The sequence below is a fragment of the Schistocerca americana genome, chromosome X (genome assembly GCF_021461395.2).
Source record: "Schistocerca americana isolate TAMUIC-IGC-003095 chromosome X, iqSchAmer2.1, whole genome shotgun sequence".
Lineage (NCBI taxonomy): Eukaryota > Metazoa > Arthropoda > Insecta > Orthoptera > Acrididae > Schistocerca > Schistocerca americana.
The window spans coordinates 312,770,918-312,789,613 of record NC_060130.1 but is presented as its reverse complement, the minus strand read 5'-3'; the positions used below and the strand labels follow the sequence as shown (position 1 = coordinate 312,789,613).

At 40.7% G+C, this 18,696-nt stretch overlaps 1 protein-coding gene across 1 annotated transcript in view; it reads right to left on the bottom strand.

The window, feature by feature from the left end:
* LOC124555286 (Hermansky-Pudlak syndrome 3 protein) overlaps nt 1-18,696 on the bottom strand; it is a 175,999-nt gene that overhangs the window by 43,158 nt on the left and 114,145 nt on the right. The window contains exons 11-13 of the mRNA XM_047129159.1: nt 10,509-10,732; nt 2,214-2,411; nt 1,873-2,005 (exon numbers count right to left, since the gene is read on the bottom strand). Coding sequence (XP_046985115.1) covers nt 1,873-2,005; nt 2,214-2,411; nt 10,509-10,732 — 555 coding nt within the window. The remainder of the gene's footprint in view (nt 1-1,872; nt 2,006-2,213; nt 2,412-10,508; nt 10,733-18,696) is intronic.

The window sequence follows — 18,696 nt, the reverse complement described above, 5'->3', positions numbered from 1 at the left end:
CTGGTATACCATCACCTCGACCTTCTCGGGTAATGTGTCACCCTCAAAGGCAAAGATGTAGGCGTAGGTGGCTACCGGATTATCCTTTGGACCCCTATGTACATGCCGGACAAAATGAACTCCTCGTCACTCTAAGTTGGTGCGCAGCTCATCATCAGACTGCAAAAGAAGTCCCTGTGAAATACAATACCCTGGACCATATTTAAGCTCTTATGGTCACAGGCGAGTAGTGCCCGTGATTGGGCAGAGGATGCTGTTTTTATCAAGACTGACCCCGATTGCATTTTGGACAATTCCTCCACCTCCCCAAACTGTCCTCTAAATGCTCCACAAAAAACTGAGGCTTCATTGACATGAAGGATGCCCCATTAGTTCTCATACATATGAGATACCAGGAGGAGTAAGATTCACTGCCATCCTTAGCCTGGCATTCCTCCCATGGTGTGGTCAGGGAAGGGAACGATTTGGGGTCATACTTCTTTGCATTGTAGTTAGATCACGACTGCTTAGAGACTGCTGGTGGTAGGCCACCAGGAAGAGATGATGTAGTACACTTCACTGCGTATCATCCGCCCTGATGCCAATCACTCCAACCAGGGGGTCTCCCCACGGGCACCACCCAACCACAGCAAAGGCCACCTGGCAGGATGACCATTGCCGGGAGTCCCAATTCCCCAGGGTGATGGGCATCTACTCCTTGGCATATGTGGCAATTTAATGGCACAGGCATCAGCAGAGCGATCCCTGTATAGTCAGGGGGCTACAACCAACAGAGTACATGGCAGCCCCACCACAACAGACTGGCTACCATGCTGGACATCAGGTGTAAACAAGTCCATTATCATCATCAGTGCAGAAAACGATACTGCACAGTGGATGGAGGGAAACACACCCAGGAGGGTGACCTTGCCCAACAGCTGGAAAATGAGCGGAAGTGCAGATCCACGTTGACAAATGATGTGAGAGATCTCAGCGCATAATGGACACGATACACCATGTAAGGCACCCTTCACCAGTTGGTTTGCTCTTCAGGAAAATTTAGAATAATGGAGGTCAAACCCGACAGGGAACCATCACATAAAGGTCAAAATTTGTGAAACTCCTTTCAATCACCTCTTACAACAGCAGGAATACCTCAGGCCTATTCTAACCCCTGGACCCACATGGGCGGGGGGGATACTATAAAGTGAGAAGTGGTCATTTCTCATGCCATTGTTTCAGTGTTTCACAGTCTCAGCTTAAGAAACAAATTCTAAATTCTAAAACAATATTTACAACAATATACAATGTTACATTTTTAGTAATACACAAATAAATAGAAAAGTAGGCATCAATATTTGTCTACTTACTAGACATTGGAACAGGAACAACTGGAGCAAGTTTAAGGGAAACACAAATTAAAAACATGGATGAAATATTAACTTTTGGAATTTTTCAAAAATTCTTTATCAGGAAAAATGGAAAATGAAAGAAATATTAAAAATAAAAGGCAAGACCTAAAGATAAACAAGTGAACACTGGATCTGGAGAAACAAGATTCTGTAGAGAATTTTAAAGTAATAATTTCTATTTCTTATCATTTCGTTTGTTCTGATGATTCACCACCACTACCGGCATCATCATCATATTATACAGACTGAACCTTGTTACTGTAACCAGTTTCAAAAATGTGAAATGCTATAGACTGAGTAGTGCGTGCATGCACGCGCGTGGCGCGCACACTTCTTCCTATTGCAAGTGGTCACACTTCTTCTGTGCCAAAGAAAGTTAGTATCGGATGCAACTCATTTCACACACCAAAGGTACAGATATCATACTTTTACAACACTGTCACATTATATAACGTATATTGTCATGTGAGCACATACATACTTGCAAAACCTCCTGCAGCGACATTTTCTGTGATGCAACCAACTCTGATAACACTCCTGCAAGTACTCTAGGTTTTGAATCCATCAGAACAACAGACAACTCTGAAAATGTTGTTAACTGGTCATTCCTTCTGCTGTAGAAATAAAAATATATACATTAAGAAAAATAAGTTCATAGGTGAATTTCTTTGACTTCAAAAAGTACAGACACAGTACAACCCTGTTAATGAACTATATAAATAAGTTTTGACATTATTTTTTTCCTCTAAAAAAATGGGAAAAAGACTCCAAGGACCGGTCAAGAAAATAGAATTTTATAGGTATTTCATTTAAATTTCATACCTACTGTACACAGAATCGTGCTTGCTCGTAGACTTCACTGGTGTAGTTGTCTCAAACAGAAGCACACTATTTTCAAAAAGTATAGCTGAAAGTTGGTTTGGTTCAAAAGAGCTTAAGACAGCATTTGCTTGTTCTGGTGATCCCTTCTGGATGCATAACAAAACTAAGGCTAATGCGTCACTTGACTTGGGCACTGGTCTGAAAACAGAAGCAAAGTCTCTATATAAGTAAGGCTTTAGTGACTTCTAAAGAAAACAAAACTTTTAATACTTATTATAGATGTTGTAGATAGTAACTCAAAAGCATGGCGAAAGAGAAATAATTCTCAATTTTTAAGAGAATAAACATAAAGTGAAACAAGCCTCACAAAAAGTTCTTTCATTCATAAAAAGTATATATAATCCATTTTTCACCTTAAAGTCAAACGATATCACAATGCAAATGATAATCATTATTGATTTTTCCCAGTCCCACATTTCTTTGTGTAGTGAAATTGGATGGCCCATCTGGTCACATAGGCAATAGCCTTGCTGCAGTGGATACACTGGTTCCTGTGAGGTCACCGTAGTTAAGTGCTGTCGGGCATGGTCGGCACTTGGATGGGAGACCATCCAGGCCGCCATGCACTGTTGCCATTTTTCGGGGTGCACTCAGCCTCGCGATGCCAATTGAGGAGCTACTCGACCGAATAGTAGCGGCTTTGGTCAAGAATACCATCATAACGACCGGGAGAGCGGTGTGATGACTCCACGCCCCTCCTATCCGCATCCTTCACTGAGGATAACACAGCAGTCGGATGGGCCCAGTAGGCCACTCGTAGCCTGAAGACAGAGTGCTTTTTATCTGGTCACATAATGTGTAACCATGGCAGTAGTTTCTCTGTGAATACCAATAAGTTAACCTTCATGCATGTCATCCTGGGACTGCTGAATGTAAAAATAAAAAACAAGACAATGTCACACCTGCACCAATGCTTACCTGAGAATCCATGCACAGCTTTTGTGAATGATTTCATGGTTTGTCAGCAATGGGTACCATTTAAATAATGTTATCTTTAAAAGTGACTACAGATGTGTCATATCGATTTTTATTTTAAACGATATTTTTGATTACAATTGCAGGATAGAATATAATATGATGTATATGAGAATATAATATGATGTATATGAGGAGAACCCACTACTAACAAAACAGAGGAGACAATGAGCAGGACAGAGGTATGTAGTAAAGATGGGAACTTGTTTAGCTTTTGGACAATACTGGCCGCCAGTCAGCAGTAGCAGCAGGTGTGTGTGTGTGTGTGTGTGTGTGTGTGAGAGAGAGAGAGAGAGAGAGAGAGAGAGAGAGAGAGAGAGAGACTTGGAGACTTGTATGAGTGAAAGAGGGACTTGTACCATGGATATGTTAAAATCTGGAATTACACACTGATACGCTAAAACATTATGACCACTGCCCTCCATTGTATGCCACTTGGTGGCTTTGCAGGCACGGATGAGGGATCACCCTAGCAAAGATGTGTGCTGCAAATGGGGAAATCCATTGAGATGACAAAGGGCAGATTATTATTACACGGATTCTGTGAATGAGTATCTCAAAAATGACAAAGCTGGTTGGATATTCACATGCTATGTTGTGAGCATCTACGGAAAGAGGCAGAAGGACAGTGAAGCTACCATTAGGTGCTAAATGGTTGGATGCCCACAAATCTTCACAGAATGTGGGGTTTGGTGGCTTGTCTGCTTTGTAAAGTAGGATAGATTGTACTCTGTGGCATCTCTGCCAAAAAAGCACAATGCTGGTGCATGCAGAAGTGTTTTGGAGCACACTGTTCATCGTACATTGTTGAGCATGAAGCTCTGCAGCAGACCATCCCTACATATTCACATGTTGACCAAACAACACAGCCAATTATCTGATATTGCAGTGGGCATAGGACCATCGGGATTTGACCGTCGATCAATGGAATTGTGTCGGCTCTTTGGCTGAATCAAATTTTTGCTACATGAAGTCAATGGTTGTCTCCACAAACACTGTCATCGAGGTGAACAGTGGGTCGAAATGTGCAGCGCGCCACGGATGCAGACTGGAGAAAGCAGTGTTATGCTATGGGAGACATTCTCCTGCACTTGCATGGGACCTTGGTAGTAATCAATGACACACTGACAGCTGCGAACTACATGCATCCCTTCATGCTTGATGTCTTCCCCAACAGCAATGTCATCTTTTAGCACTATAATTGTCTGCGTCTCAGAGCCATAACTGTGCTAAAGTGGTTTGAGGAGTATTATAGTGAACTTATATTGATGTCTCAGTGGCCAAATTTGCCTGATGTAAATCCTATGGAACCCATCTGGCCCACTACTAGGCACCATCACCGTGTACACAAATCGGCGGCCCGTTATTTACAAGATTACATAGCCTTTGTGTACATATTTAATGTCACACACCTGAACAAACCTACCAACAAACTGTTGGATCCCTGATATGCAGAATCAGTGATGTATTTCATTCCAAAGATGGACAAATAAGCTATTAAACATGTTGTCATAATGTTTTGGCTTATCAGTATATATACTCATAATTTTTTAATAAACTTTTTAGACTCTTGCTCGAGAATTGTTTAAACCTTTTGGCTGCTACAGATGTACTTGCTGCTGGCCACATTGACTGCTGTGCCACTATTGGTAATCTGGCTACCTACTCACTACGTGGTTGCAGTTGGGCTAATACGTTTAGCCAAGTTAGCTGCATGGCCTGCTTTGCCCTTTGCTGAATATTATCTGGAGTGCATAGTGGTGATTCTGTCTGCCATTTAGTATCTGGGCAATGCTGATACAACATAAATACTGTGAGTGCCTAAGTTATTTTGACACTGAAAATTTCTGATTCTGAGCTACTACTGATAAATTACAGTACAAACTCACGGAGTCAGTACAGCTGTTTTGCCCAAGAATTATATTTTTCCAGTAGTTTTCAACACAATTTTAGTAGCCTATGAGGAAAATGATAAGTATCTTTAGATTCACCTGAATAGCTTCCTAAGCTACTTTTTCTTAATGCCTGCACTTCTCCATGTATTCCTTACTTCACCAACTCAAGAAAGAATGAAACAATCCGTAGCTTACTTGAAAGTGTTAGTGTATATCAAATTTCATATCACACTCCTTATATGTGAAAGGGAATGCCAATCATCTATCATATTTCTTTAATATATTAACAGTTACTGTGTAAACAGTTAGAGCTAAGCTCACCAGAGAAAACATTAGTCACCCCTCGAGAAATCATTTTAAGCATAATTTAACACTGTGTAATTCCACTCCTGGACTTTATAACCACCTGGATTCAGTTAGGAAGTGAGTCCAGAAGGTTGCGCACATATACTGTACCCAGGTTAAGCCACTCACTGAGGATTTGATCGCGCAATGCCATCAAATGGCGTGGATACTGATGTCAGTATTTTACCTGCTGTTCTAACATGTCCCACAGATTTTCTACGGGGTTCCAGTCAGGTGATTCTGTAGGCCAATTGAGATGTAATAGGGTGAGGGAGTGCTCAGAAAACCAGTCACATATTCTTCCAGCTTGATGACGTCTGCTGTTGTCGTCTTAAAAAATAGGGGTATCAATAGCAAACTCATCATATTGACTGAAAGGCAACAGCTAATCATTCATAATGTATAAATAAACTTGTTGGTTCATGTTACTGATCACCTCAGCAAACAGGCCCAATTAACGATAAGAAAAACATCTGAATATAGGCAAAACATGATTCGTCATACCAAATTATGTTCCACATGTCAGCTACTGTCCATGTTTTTGTTTTCTAGCCCACTGAAGATGCACAGCTTTATCAACCTGCGTGAGTGATGGCCTCTTGCAAGGTGACCAACTCCAAATGTTCACTGCATACAGTTCCCATCGCATGTTCTCTTACTAACAAGTGGGGATGGACCTTCATTCATTGCCTGCAGCAATTCCTATTAGGTTTGGAAGTATTTTTGATTCACAGCCTGTGAAACACGTCACTATTCTGATAATGTGTTTTGCGTTACCCCACGGCTTGTAGATATGTTGAACAGTCCACCACAAAACACCAACAAATCCAGCAACTTCACATACCATATGGCCATGGGCACAACCAAACATGATTGCCCCTTTTTGCCACTCTGTGGGCTCCTTACATTTACCCATGTTTACCTACAATGTCCACTTGAAACATACGAGACGTGTGAGTAAAGTAATGAGACTGACAACAATGCAAGCAATCTGGCAACGCTGTGTTGTTCTACTTGTGCAGACTGGGGGTATTCATTCCTTCCAGATGCTCAGTCCAAGTTTCGGCTTGGTGCAGCCATCACGTGATTTTTGAGAGCACCATCTGTGAAGTTGTTTTTTTGTTGTTTGTTATGAAAATGGAACGGCAGAACTGAGAGCAATGTTAGGCCACCAAATTTTATGTTAAGCTTAGGAATCTACAAGCAATGGGGAACATTCTTCATTAAGAGCACAAGCTTTTTGTAGCCACAAATCATTTTTGGAGAACTGAGAACACCTTGAAGATGAACCTCGCTCAGGGAGACCTTCCACTTCAAAAACCAATGAAAATGTGTGCAAGCTCTTGTGACATTAGACTGAATTTGTCAACCAAACTGTTTTACAAAGATGTCACTGAAAGACTCATGAAAAATGTGAATTGAGTGAGACTGGACACTGCAGACAAGTGGCTGCTGTAGCATGGCAATGCCCCATGTAACACGGCCACTTTCATCTTGGAATTTTTGACCTCCAAAGGCATCCTTGTTGCTCCACAGCTCCCTAGTCACCTGATCTGAGTCCTTGTGACTTTTTTCTTTTCCCAAAATTGAGGAATGTCCTAGGAAGACATCATTTTGGGACTCTGGGGAACATTTGAAAGAATGTGACCCACATGTTAAAGGCCCTAATAGTTGAAGTCTTTCAGCACTGCTACCAAGACTCAGAATGACAACTCCAAAGTGTATAGCTGCCAAAGGGAACTACTTTGAAGGACATAATATTGTTGTTTGAAATAAATAAATAAAAGCTTTGGTAGATAAAAACTCAGTCTCGTTACTTTTCTCACACACCTTGTAAATGTCTCACTGATCACTACTTCCTTATTCTCACATAGAGGCACTGCAAGCATGGTAGAGCATGTGACTCAAACACTCCACTGTCTGTAAAAGCTTCTCTATGCATGTGCCTGTGATGACTAATATTTTATGTATTTTACGTGGTGGGCTTATTTTGTTCCTCTTCGTTGAACCCATTTAGTAATTTCATGTACAATATGTCACTTAGACTGTAACAAAACCAAATGTGTAGTCATAGTTGGACAGATTGTCAACCTGCAATAAGTACGCTGCGTAAACAGTGTAAGTGTGGGACAGATTTTGCACGATATGTACTAGCGAATCAAAGTGATGCTTTATTTTTTAATCTATTATTGTGGACTGGAAACGGTTGACTGTGTGCAATGGTGTTTCTTTAGCGCAGCAATGCCTAATGTTTTGTACATAAATTATGAAATAAACACTACAGCATTTGAAATGTTCAATCATTACTGTTCATCTGTGCCAGGTCCCTAGGCAATCTTTAAAACAAAATAATGAATGTTTCTGAATACCTTTCATTGCTGTCCAAATAACAGTTGCACATTGGAAATAGACAATTATGTACAATTTTGTTTAACTGACATAATATACACTCATTTTATAATTGCAGTGCTTCACATAAACAGGTGTAAAAGCATCTGAAGTTTGTGAAATATGTGTGTCTGTCACATCAATAATGCAGCTGGACAGTAGTTGCAAAGTCAGGAATCTAAATGGTCAGATACTTTTACACCTGTATAAAATTTGCATCCTCTATTTTGATCCAGCCTTTGACAGGCACTTGCAAAATTAAAAACATATACTACCTGGCAAAAAATTGAAGCACCCCCACGATATGGCCAGATCTCAAAGTAAGTTCATACACATACATACCATCGGTGGCTACGTAAATGATTAAGAGTTGCAATACTGTGTGACAAGTAGAATGGTCATCAGACTGTATTAGTGTTGTTCGTGGTTAATGTTGGTACCAGGCCTGGTAAAGTATATAAGGAGTGTGAACAGTTCCAGATGTTCAGTGATCACTGTGAAGGGCATGGAGATGCCACGTACTCACATGAGGCAGTGTTATCAGCAGCTGACAGAGTTTGGAAGGGACCTCATTGTGGGTCACCCTTTGGCCAGCTCATCGAATCATACAATATCCAGATGTGTGGGGTATTTGAATGTGATGGTGGCCCAATGTTGAACTGAATGGGAACGTGAGTATAGGGCACAGTCATTATCAAGGTTATGGTTGACTACATCTGGCCACTGTATACGCACCAAGAACATTGTAACCCCATCACATCTAAACCCGCGATTAGAGAACACACAATGGACTCCCTGCAACATTCTGTGTCATCCTGCACCATTGGTTGGAGTCTAGCAGCACATGGACAAGGGAATCATCACTGCATGTGTAGGATGCCATTAACACCACAACACAAACGACTGCATCTGGTGTGGTGCAGTAACCAGGTAGCATGGTTGGCTGATGACTGGCATCACATTGTGTTCAGGTTGCATTAACCTGTGTAACCATTGTCAGTGAGTATGGCAGCAACCTGCGAAGAGGTCCCATTCTTCCAATGTTTTGGAGAGGCACAGCAGTGTTACTCCGTGTCATGGTGTGGAGCCATAGAGTATGACTTCAGTTCACAGCTGGTGGTGACTGAGGGAACACTGGCAGCACAATGGTATGTCAAAGACATTCTGCATCCTCATTTGTTACCTCCAATGCAACAGTACCATGGTGCCATTTTTCAACAGGACAATGGATGTCCACACATGATATGTGTCTCTATGAACTGTCTGCATGACGTTGAGGTACTCCCATGGCCAGATAGATCCCCATATTTGTACCTGACAGAGCCTGTGGGGGGAACAGTTCAAACATTAATTCTGTGCCAGTGACCATATCCAGGATATCAGGGACCAGTTACAACAGTTGTGGGCTACACATGGTATGTGTCTTTACGAACTGTCTGCATGACGTTGAGGTACTCCCATGGCCAGATAGATCCCCATATCTGTCCCTGACAGAACTTGCGTGGGAGTAGCTCAAGTATTAATTCTGTGCCAGTGACCACATCCAGGATATCAGGGACCAGTTACAACAGTTGTGGGCTAGCATGCATTAGGTTTTAGCTGCATAGCACAGACAACTGGTGAGTACACCTATTTTACCCACATGCTTGAAACAGAAGCACTATTATCATAAAGAGTTAGGAAATACAAAGATAAAATACAAAGTATACATGTCAAGCTAACTTATTAATTTTTTCTTCCTTAAAGGGAGGTGCCATGTATGCAACAACCTGCAAGCACTGGAATCTGGTAATGCCCTTTCTGGTTGCCCACGTGAGTTACTTTTGATAGGAGGAAACCATTACCATCAGTGCTCTACGAAAGATGCTAGGGATCATTAGAGCTTTCTACAGAAGGAAGTGGCACACTACCGGAGTCAGAAATAGCTACCTTTCCTTGTAGTGAGGGTGCTGTTTCCAATTAACATAAGCACTCCGTCTTCAGGCCACAAGTGGCCCACCGGGACCATCCGACCGCCGTGTCATCCTCAGTTGAGGATGCGGATAGGAGGGGCGTGTGGTCAGCACTCCGCTCTCCCGGTCGTTACGATGGTTTTCTATGACCAGAGCCGCTACTATTCGAGCGAGTAGCTCCTCAATTGGCATATCGAGGCTGAGTGCACCCCGAAAAATGGCAACAGCGCATGGAGGCTGGATGGTCACCCATCCAAGTGCCGGCCACGCCCGACAGCGCTTAACTTCGGTGATCTCACGGGAACCGGTGTATCCACTGCGGCAAGGCCCTTGCCTTCCAATTAACAGGCAAGTGGAAAAATGTTTGCTTCTCTTCTTTAATCCTATAAAAATTTGTATGGCACATTTGTATCCATCTTTATCATAGTTTCCTCCCCCTTCCCTCTCCCCAAAAGAGCATATACACAAACACAAATTAAATTAGTAAATATAATAAAAGATACCTTTTTGGAAGGATTTAACTTTACTTGTACACACACACACACACACACACACACACACACACACACACACACACACGAGAGAGAGAGAGAGAGAGAGAGAGAGAGAGAGAGAGAGAGAGAGAGAGAGAGAGAGAGAAAGCTATGTGCAATACAAAGATTTGGCTTAAATCAAACTACCTGACAGATAGCTGTTTTTTCATTACATTCAGAACCCTGTCAGTAGCATACTCTCTCAACAGAGCAGAATGAAGGACAAGTGTAGAAACTTCAGATGGACTGTACTTCTCAAACAGATCCAGTAAAGTATTTGTAAAATCTTGGATGGATGGATTAAATGAGCTGTCTGAATTATGATGCATGAATAATAAACTGGTCTTCAAATATTTCATCAATGCTTTCAGCTGAAAAAAAAAAAGAAAAGATGACTGTTACAAAATACAGTAATTGAAATTTTACACATAAACAACGGCTATGTATCATACATGTCCACACTTTATACAACATTCATTTATTTATGATCTGCCAGTAATCTGTCATATAACTATCCTTTTTGTGGGAAGTTTGAGAGGAGGCCAGATTGGGGGGGGGGGGGGGGGATGTAATATCCCATCAATTGAATCTTTTGAGCATTTTTTCACAAAGTCTTAAACTATCATAGAAAGCAGCATTATGGAATAGTCCTTTAGCGACTGAAACCTTCCATAAAAATGATTATAAGTGCCAGGATGATGATGATGATGATGATAATGATGATGATTATTATTATTATAAATGACTATAGGAAACTGCAGGTCTATTGTTATTAGGCTTTTGCCAACAAGACATGCAGAATTACTTCATACTGCATCAATTACAAACTAACATTAAATAGCTGTTTGGCCCCTGCATTTTAGCAAATATTTAGCTATTATTATTAGTCAGATAAGTTCACCTCTGCCAAAGATGTGTGTTTTGCTCACTTATATTGAAGTAATTCTGCATGTGGCTCAATACCATAAAATGTTGTGTATTACTTATCTACTTGTACCCTGGTTAACAGCATATTACATTACACAGCTGATTTATTCCAGCTCATTATTAGAATGTAAGAATTAGAATGTCAGTTGATGCATCCTCAATTTACTTCCACCTTTTGTTATATTTTGCGTGTATCTCTGACACAGGGACTTAAGTGGCTTTTCTCATAATCAAAATCACATGGATACAGATGTAGATGCTGGTAATCAAATAGTGCTTCCAAGGAAACATCATCATCATATTTTATGGAGAAAAAAGTACACTTGCAAGATATCAGCCTCAGAAATCGATCCCATGTAAAAATTTGGGCCATAATTCTGATAGAATGCAGTTATGACCTTCTGGATGCGCATCTTTTAAACACGTGCAAATGCCAGTTGTCACTCATTCTGTCACACTGCAGCTGATATCTTGCAAGTGTGCTTTTCAATGCAACCCTCACGCATCCTCTCTCTCTCTCTCTCTCTCTCTCTCTCTCTCTCTCTCTCTCTCTCGTGTGTGTGTGTGTGTGTGTGTGTGTGTGTGTGTGTAATGGGCACCTGCAGGCTCACTCAAAAACAATATACATTTGGATCCTGTACTACAATTTTCAATTTCTTGTTCACATGCCTACCCCTAACTTGTTTCCCATGTACATTGAGTGTTTGTCTTTACTCATCCCATTGTTTGTATTTGGCAAAGGACTTTCTATTAGTGTATTAATTTTTCTCAACATCATACAGGGTGATTCAAAAAGAATACCACAACTTTAGGAATTTAAAACTCTGCAACGACAAAAGGCAGAGCTAAGCACTATCTGTCGGTGAATTAAGGGAGCTATAAAGTTTCATTTAGTTGTACATTTGTTCGCTTTAGGCGCTGTTGACTAGGCGTCAGCATCACCTTTCTTCGAAGGTGCTACTGTAACTGGACTACAGTATCTGGAGATGTTAGAGAATTGGCTGTTCCCTCAGCTCGAACAAGAAGCACAACAATTCATATTTCAGCAGGATGGAGCGGCACCACATCGGCACTTATCTGTCCGTAACTACCTGAACGTCAACTACCCGAGGCGATGGATCGGCCGCCAGGCAGCCCGTGACAGAGCACTTCATCACTGGCCTCCAAGAAGCCCTGATCTTACCCCCTGCGATTTTTTCTTATGGGGGTATGTTATGGATATGGTGTTTTGGCCACCTCTCCCAGTCACCATTGATGATTTGAAACGAGAAATAACAGCAGCTATCCAAACTGTTACGCCTGATACGCTACAGAGAGTGTGGAACGAGTTGGAGTATCGGGTTGATATTGCTCGAGTGTCTGGAGGGGGCCATATTGAACATCTCTGAACTTGTTTTTGAGTGAAAAAAAAACCTTTTTAAATACTCTTTGTAATGATGTATAACAGAAGGTTATATTATGTTTCTTTCATTAAATACACATTTTTAAAGTTGTGGTATTCTTTTTGAATCACCCTGTATAACTCCAAATCATGTGCAGAACCTTAACAACATATGGTCAGTGACAAATGTAACTTTATGTTTTAAATGTGTAGATTATTTCTTTCCTCATCCTCTGGCATAACCTCACACTAGTTTCTCTCTCTCTCTCTCTCTCTGCATTTAAATTCTGGAAAAGAAATCCTTGCTTTCGGAGGGGCAAGGCCAAACACTCAGTATTTACTTCCAAGTATTCCCATATGGTCTATAACAACAATACTTATTAATAATAGTTGTCTGTTACAACTACACTGGTCAGAGGTTTAGATGACATAGCACACATTATGTAAAATTAGTATGTAACATGATTCCCTTTCCTGTGTCTCCTTGTATGGTGTGTTGTTAATGGGTCTAGGTGCCAGAAGGATACTTATCATCACGCCTAAAAATTATGATCATCCTATCCACAATCCTTTCCACCCAATCCAATGTAGTATTCCGCCACTCACCTAATCTACAAAATAATCCAATCCATCCTTATACCACACCTACTCCCACCCCTGGCCACATTGACATTGTGGAAGACATGGTAAAAGACCAATCTTTCTCATCCACACAACACATCCCATTCCAGTCAAGCAAGAGGCACATACTGCCCATGAGGGCCTACTTTTGACAGCAGCTGTCATATAACAGCTCTGCCGTAAATTTTGCATATGACTTATGAAGGCATGACCACCAACTGGCTGTCCAGTCAAATAAATGGCCACCAACAAACTGTAGCCAGAAGCACAGTTAGCTAATAAGTGTCAGAACACAGTGCTAAGCAACATAAATGGAACTTCAATGGATTCTTCACATCCTGTACCATCTGATTTCCCCCCACCCCTGCCCCCACAAACCAAATACCAGCTTCTTACAACTATGTGCTGGAAAATCCTCCTGCTCCAATCTCTGCTAGTTCATGGTTGGTACCCACCTTCAAACCTGTGCTCATGCATTTCACTTTACTCACTCTACACTCATGCTCTCCTCTTCGCAGTCCCTCTCCCCCTTCTAATACAAACCTATACTTCCTTGTGTGTTGTGCAAAACTCCATTTGCTCAAGTAGGTGTGCTCACAGGTGCCACACTCCTATCTCGACCCCTTCTTGCCTCTCCCTCTCAGATATGAACCACCCTTCTCTCCACCCCTCACTCCCATCCTGCATCCTTTCTCCTCTCACCAACTCCACCACACACAACCCCTCACAGCACGTGAGCTGCGGTTCTGGTACAATTTAGTAGACCAGGACAATTTAACTCTCTCTCTCTCTCTCTCTCTCTTTCTCTCTCTCTCTCTCTCTCTGTGTGTGTGTGTGTGTGTGTGTGTGTGTGTGTGTGTGTGTGTGTGTGTGGATGGGGGGTTGTCAAAATAGTAGTATGTGATGGATAATGTCTTCATAAAAGTACAAGTTAACAACCTATCCATGGCATCTGATAAAGGTAATGAACACATTATTTCCAAGAAATTAGATTTCTATATAATATGGGAACAAGTTGAAAAGTTCTCAGCCTGGCATAGAGATGGCATTAATATCAACATTTTGGTTTTGTTTCCATGGTTCACACAGTGACTGTCAACATGATCTGGGAATGTGCTCTCTTTATACAGCTTCATAAATAAGTTGTTGTGTGTACAATTTGTTCAAATGGATAAACCAGAACATCACACTAATTAAATATTCATTCTTTTGGGCAGTGTATTACCTAAGGATATACATCCAATGTTACTGAAGGTTTATAAGAATTCTGTTTCCACTAGGTGTGATTAAAAGATGACATCAAAGCAATCCAGAAGTGTGTCGCTAAATTTCATACTGGCAGGTTCTATAAACATGAGTGTGTTACAGAAATGCTCTGTGAACTCAAATGGGAATCCCTGGTGGCTGGAAGAAATTCCTTCTATAAAACACTTTTGAGAAATTTTAGAGAACCAACATTTTCAACAGATTGCAGAACAATTCCGCTGCCGCCAACATACATCTCATGCACATACAATGAAGAAAAGATATGAGAAATCAGCACTTGTACAGCAGCATGTGGTCAGTCATTTTTCCCACACACTGTTTGAGAGATGAACCAGAAAGGGAATGATACAAGGCATCCTCCATCATGCATCCTGTAATGACTTGTGAAACATGTGTGTAGGTGTAGATTATCATCAATTATGAGAAGGTGGGCTGTGATCAACTGTGGTCAAACTTCCCTGGAAGATTATCTATGTGAAGGATACCCCAAAACTGCAATCATAGATGAAAATTCCGAAAAAATGCACAGTATGATAGTCAACTGTTGACGATTAAACATGTATGATGTTATATGAATATAAGAAGAAAGAGTATGGCACATTTTACTAGAAAAAATAACTATGAGAAAACATACTGAAAATTCATGCTACATGACCAAAAGTACCTGAGAGAATGAATTTCTCAGAATGGTTTGGACTGCTTTAAAAATAATGCAACTGTTTTTGTGTGACCACAGTCTTAACTGAAACACTTTTCTACAAACAAAGATTATTATATGTGATGCTTCATAGTTAAAAAAAACTTGGCAGTTTCTGTGGCTCCAGCAGTCAGTATAGAGAAGAAAGGAGACCATCAGTCCTACCTATTTATTCACATTTGTTGATATGGAAAACCTGCACAGAGATACTTTCTAATCCAGTTGCATGGAACAGTTGCAGGAAGAATTGCTACCAGATAGCCTGGGGTAATTGAAGCACACGCTTCTGTCGCTAACATTCCCTATAGTAGCTTTCTACATAACGTTTGACAGATTGCTGCAGTCCAGGCCAATGATATCTGTTTATAATTCAATCAAGGCTCTTCACAAATCTCAGATGACCTGATGCCAAAGCATTGTGAAAATACTTCAGTATGGTGCATCATAAATGAGCTCAGATGACCAGCAACCATTTCCCCACCAGTCCAAAACATTTAGAGACTGAATAAAAAAAAAATAAATAAATAAATAAATAAATTAAAAAAAATAGAGAAAATCTAAGATTGTTAAGACTGTGGTTTTAATGGTTCAGGTATTCTACATAGTCTCCCCTCACTTGAGTACAATGCACAAAACATTCATAAAACCATTTGAAACTGTCAGAAAAGCCTTCCTTTGGGATGTTATTTAACTCGCACATCACATTTGCTTCAATTTGGTTATGTCATCAACAAGTTAGCCCTTCATGAGAATTTCTGCACTTTGTCATATCGTGGTAGGTTTGTATTGGTAACATCAAGTCTCATCACTCATCATGAGCTTTTCCACAACAGAAGTGTCCATGGTTTTCATTTCAATCACATCGTGGCTGGCGTCTGTGTATCTCTGATTTTGTTCGTGAGCCAAGGTGTGTGGAGCAAACTTTGCACACATTCATCTCTTCTGAAAACATTCTAGGCATTGTCTTGAACACTTGATTCAGAGTTGTCGCTCCAGTGTGACATGCCACACCTGCATGTCCACTACTTAACACTGCCTGCTCACAACTGACTGGTCGAATGCACATCTGTTGTTAGTTCAAGCTGCCACTATACTGATGTTGCTTGTACATCAGGAATGAAATCAGTCTCAGAACTTTTTGGACAGGCAGTGTACACAGTGTACATTCCACTGACTCAGAATTCCTCTTATACAATGTGCCATCTATCATTCTGAATTCTTCTTTGACAGCTTCTTCCTTCTTTAATGCCTCCAATGGATTTGGCCAATGGGATTTAGCACCTTTGTGTTTGCATCCTTTTTTTATACTACTGTGATGTCGTATTCCTGAAGTTTCAGTGCCAATCTTGCCAAATGTACTGATTGATCCTACAATTTTGTCAACTTACATACAAATAATGGTCAGACAGAACAGTGTTTGCCATATAATAAGGATCAGAACTTGCTGATTGCCTAAAACAACAACTAGGCACTCTTTCTCAGTTTTAGAGTACTTACAGTACACTGGAGGCATCAGCAATCACTCTTTCAGTGCCTTCCTGAATTTTCATGTGTCCCATAATCACTATTATCATTGTGTAGTTCCATTTCAGCAATATTGTCAAAAAAGAGAGGAGCCATGAAGGTGGCATCTGCCCCCTCCTTAAGGATGCAGACAGATCTTTCTTGCTCCTTATTCCAAGAAAATCTGGTGTCAACCTACATCTGTGTTTGTACTGGCCATGCCTTGCAAATGAAATCCTTTATGAAGTCTATGTAGTAGCAGCACACTGCAAGGAAGCCTCTCACATCACAAATGTCCTAGGGAATTGGGTATCAGTTATGGCTCTTACTTTATCTAGATAGGTACAGAATCGGTTTCCTCTAACTAGGCGTGTAAACATTTTTATTTTTGTTGGATGACAGTGAGGCACTTTCTGTGACTCAGGCAAAGACCTGTGTTGTGGACACACTTCAGCATAGTTGTTAAGTATTTTAGATGTTCTTCAAATGTTTTACTGAAAACAATATCACCACCATCTAAGTTACAAAGCCTCGTCCCTAAGATGTTGAAGCAGGTGGTACACCACGAGTTCAAAAATGGCTCGAGTGATGCACATACTTTTTTCATTTTATTAAAACTTTAAAATTTAATTGAGCATTCTGACTGCTGATTAGAATTCATCTTGTCTTCAGTTAGACAATCACCCAGAGAAACCATAACTGTCTGAAATTGATGGAGTTCCAATTTTCCATGGTTTATAATTGCTTGTGAGAGCTGCAAGCCCCATCCATGGATAACATCATCTATGAAATCTGGTGAAATAATAAATTCAAAGGGCTATGTCCTGTTATTGATAGTTATTCTCACAACACAGGTTCCTGTTGGTTGAATGTATTTTCCATTTGAAGCTTTGATTACAATGGCATTTGAATCTCACAATGTAATTCTTTCTTGAGCTGGCAACAGAAGCATTCAATATGACAGAAAATGATACCTTAAGAGTCAACTACTTCCAGGGCCAGTAGGTTTTTGATGAGGACAGCAAAGTGATTTGGCAACATCATTGCAACCGCTGTAATGGTGGATTTTGATCTGGGGTGGTCTTGTTCAGTTTTCCTGACTTCAGCAACTGGTTGAGTAATTAGAACCACTGTGTGGTGACAGGGAATGACTGCTGTGGGTTGGAGAATGGCCCTGTTCAGGATATGGTGATGAGCTTCATTCCACAGATCAGCAGTAGTCATATGCGGTTGCCTAGTGTGCATTGAGTTGCCCTGTTGTTCGATATTTTATGGTGTAATAGTCATCAAGCACTCTTCTTCTTTCTTTACAGGGGTTGTACAATGGATCCATGTACATGGTGATCAAACCAGTAAGGGATCCCACGGTATTTGTGTTGTCCATAACCTCATATGTTGTATGATAGTCATGGCCTTAGTCCATGTTTCTGACTCCATTCCTCTATGTTGGTTTGCCTTGTTGAGATTGGTGTCAATGATCAAGAAAACTCTTCTCAAGTTAGCTATGCAACTTACACCTGGCTGGACTCACTGCAACTATTCGTGTTTGATGTCAAGACATTATCCCCTCATATTTCTTCTCCTACTATTTGACATTTTAGTGATGTGATGTCCTGATGGCCTTGCCAGCTGTACAACATACATGATTCTGTTGAACATGTTGTACTCTAGAATAGTATCTCAGCTTAGCAACATCCTCAGCAAATCACAGTTTGAATTTCATAAGGGTCTCTACTGAGAATGTCATTTACATGTTCACTCACCAATTTTACAAGCATTAAATAATAAAATAATGCTGACTGGTATTTTCAGCAACCTAAGGCATCTGAATGTATGAATTATGGTATTCTTCTAGATAAAATGAAGTTTTATGGGATTGATGGTACAGCCAACCAATGGATAATGTCATATCTAACCAAAAGACTGCAGAAAGTTGTACT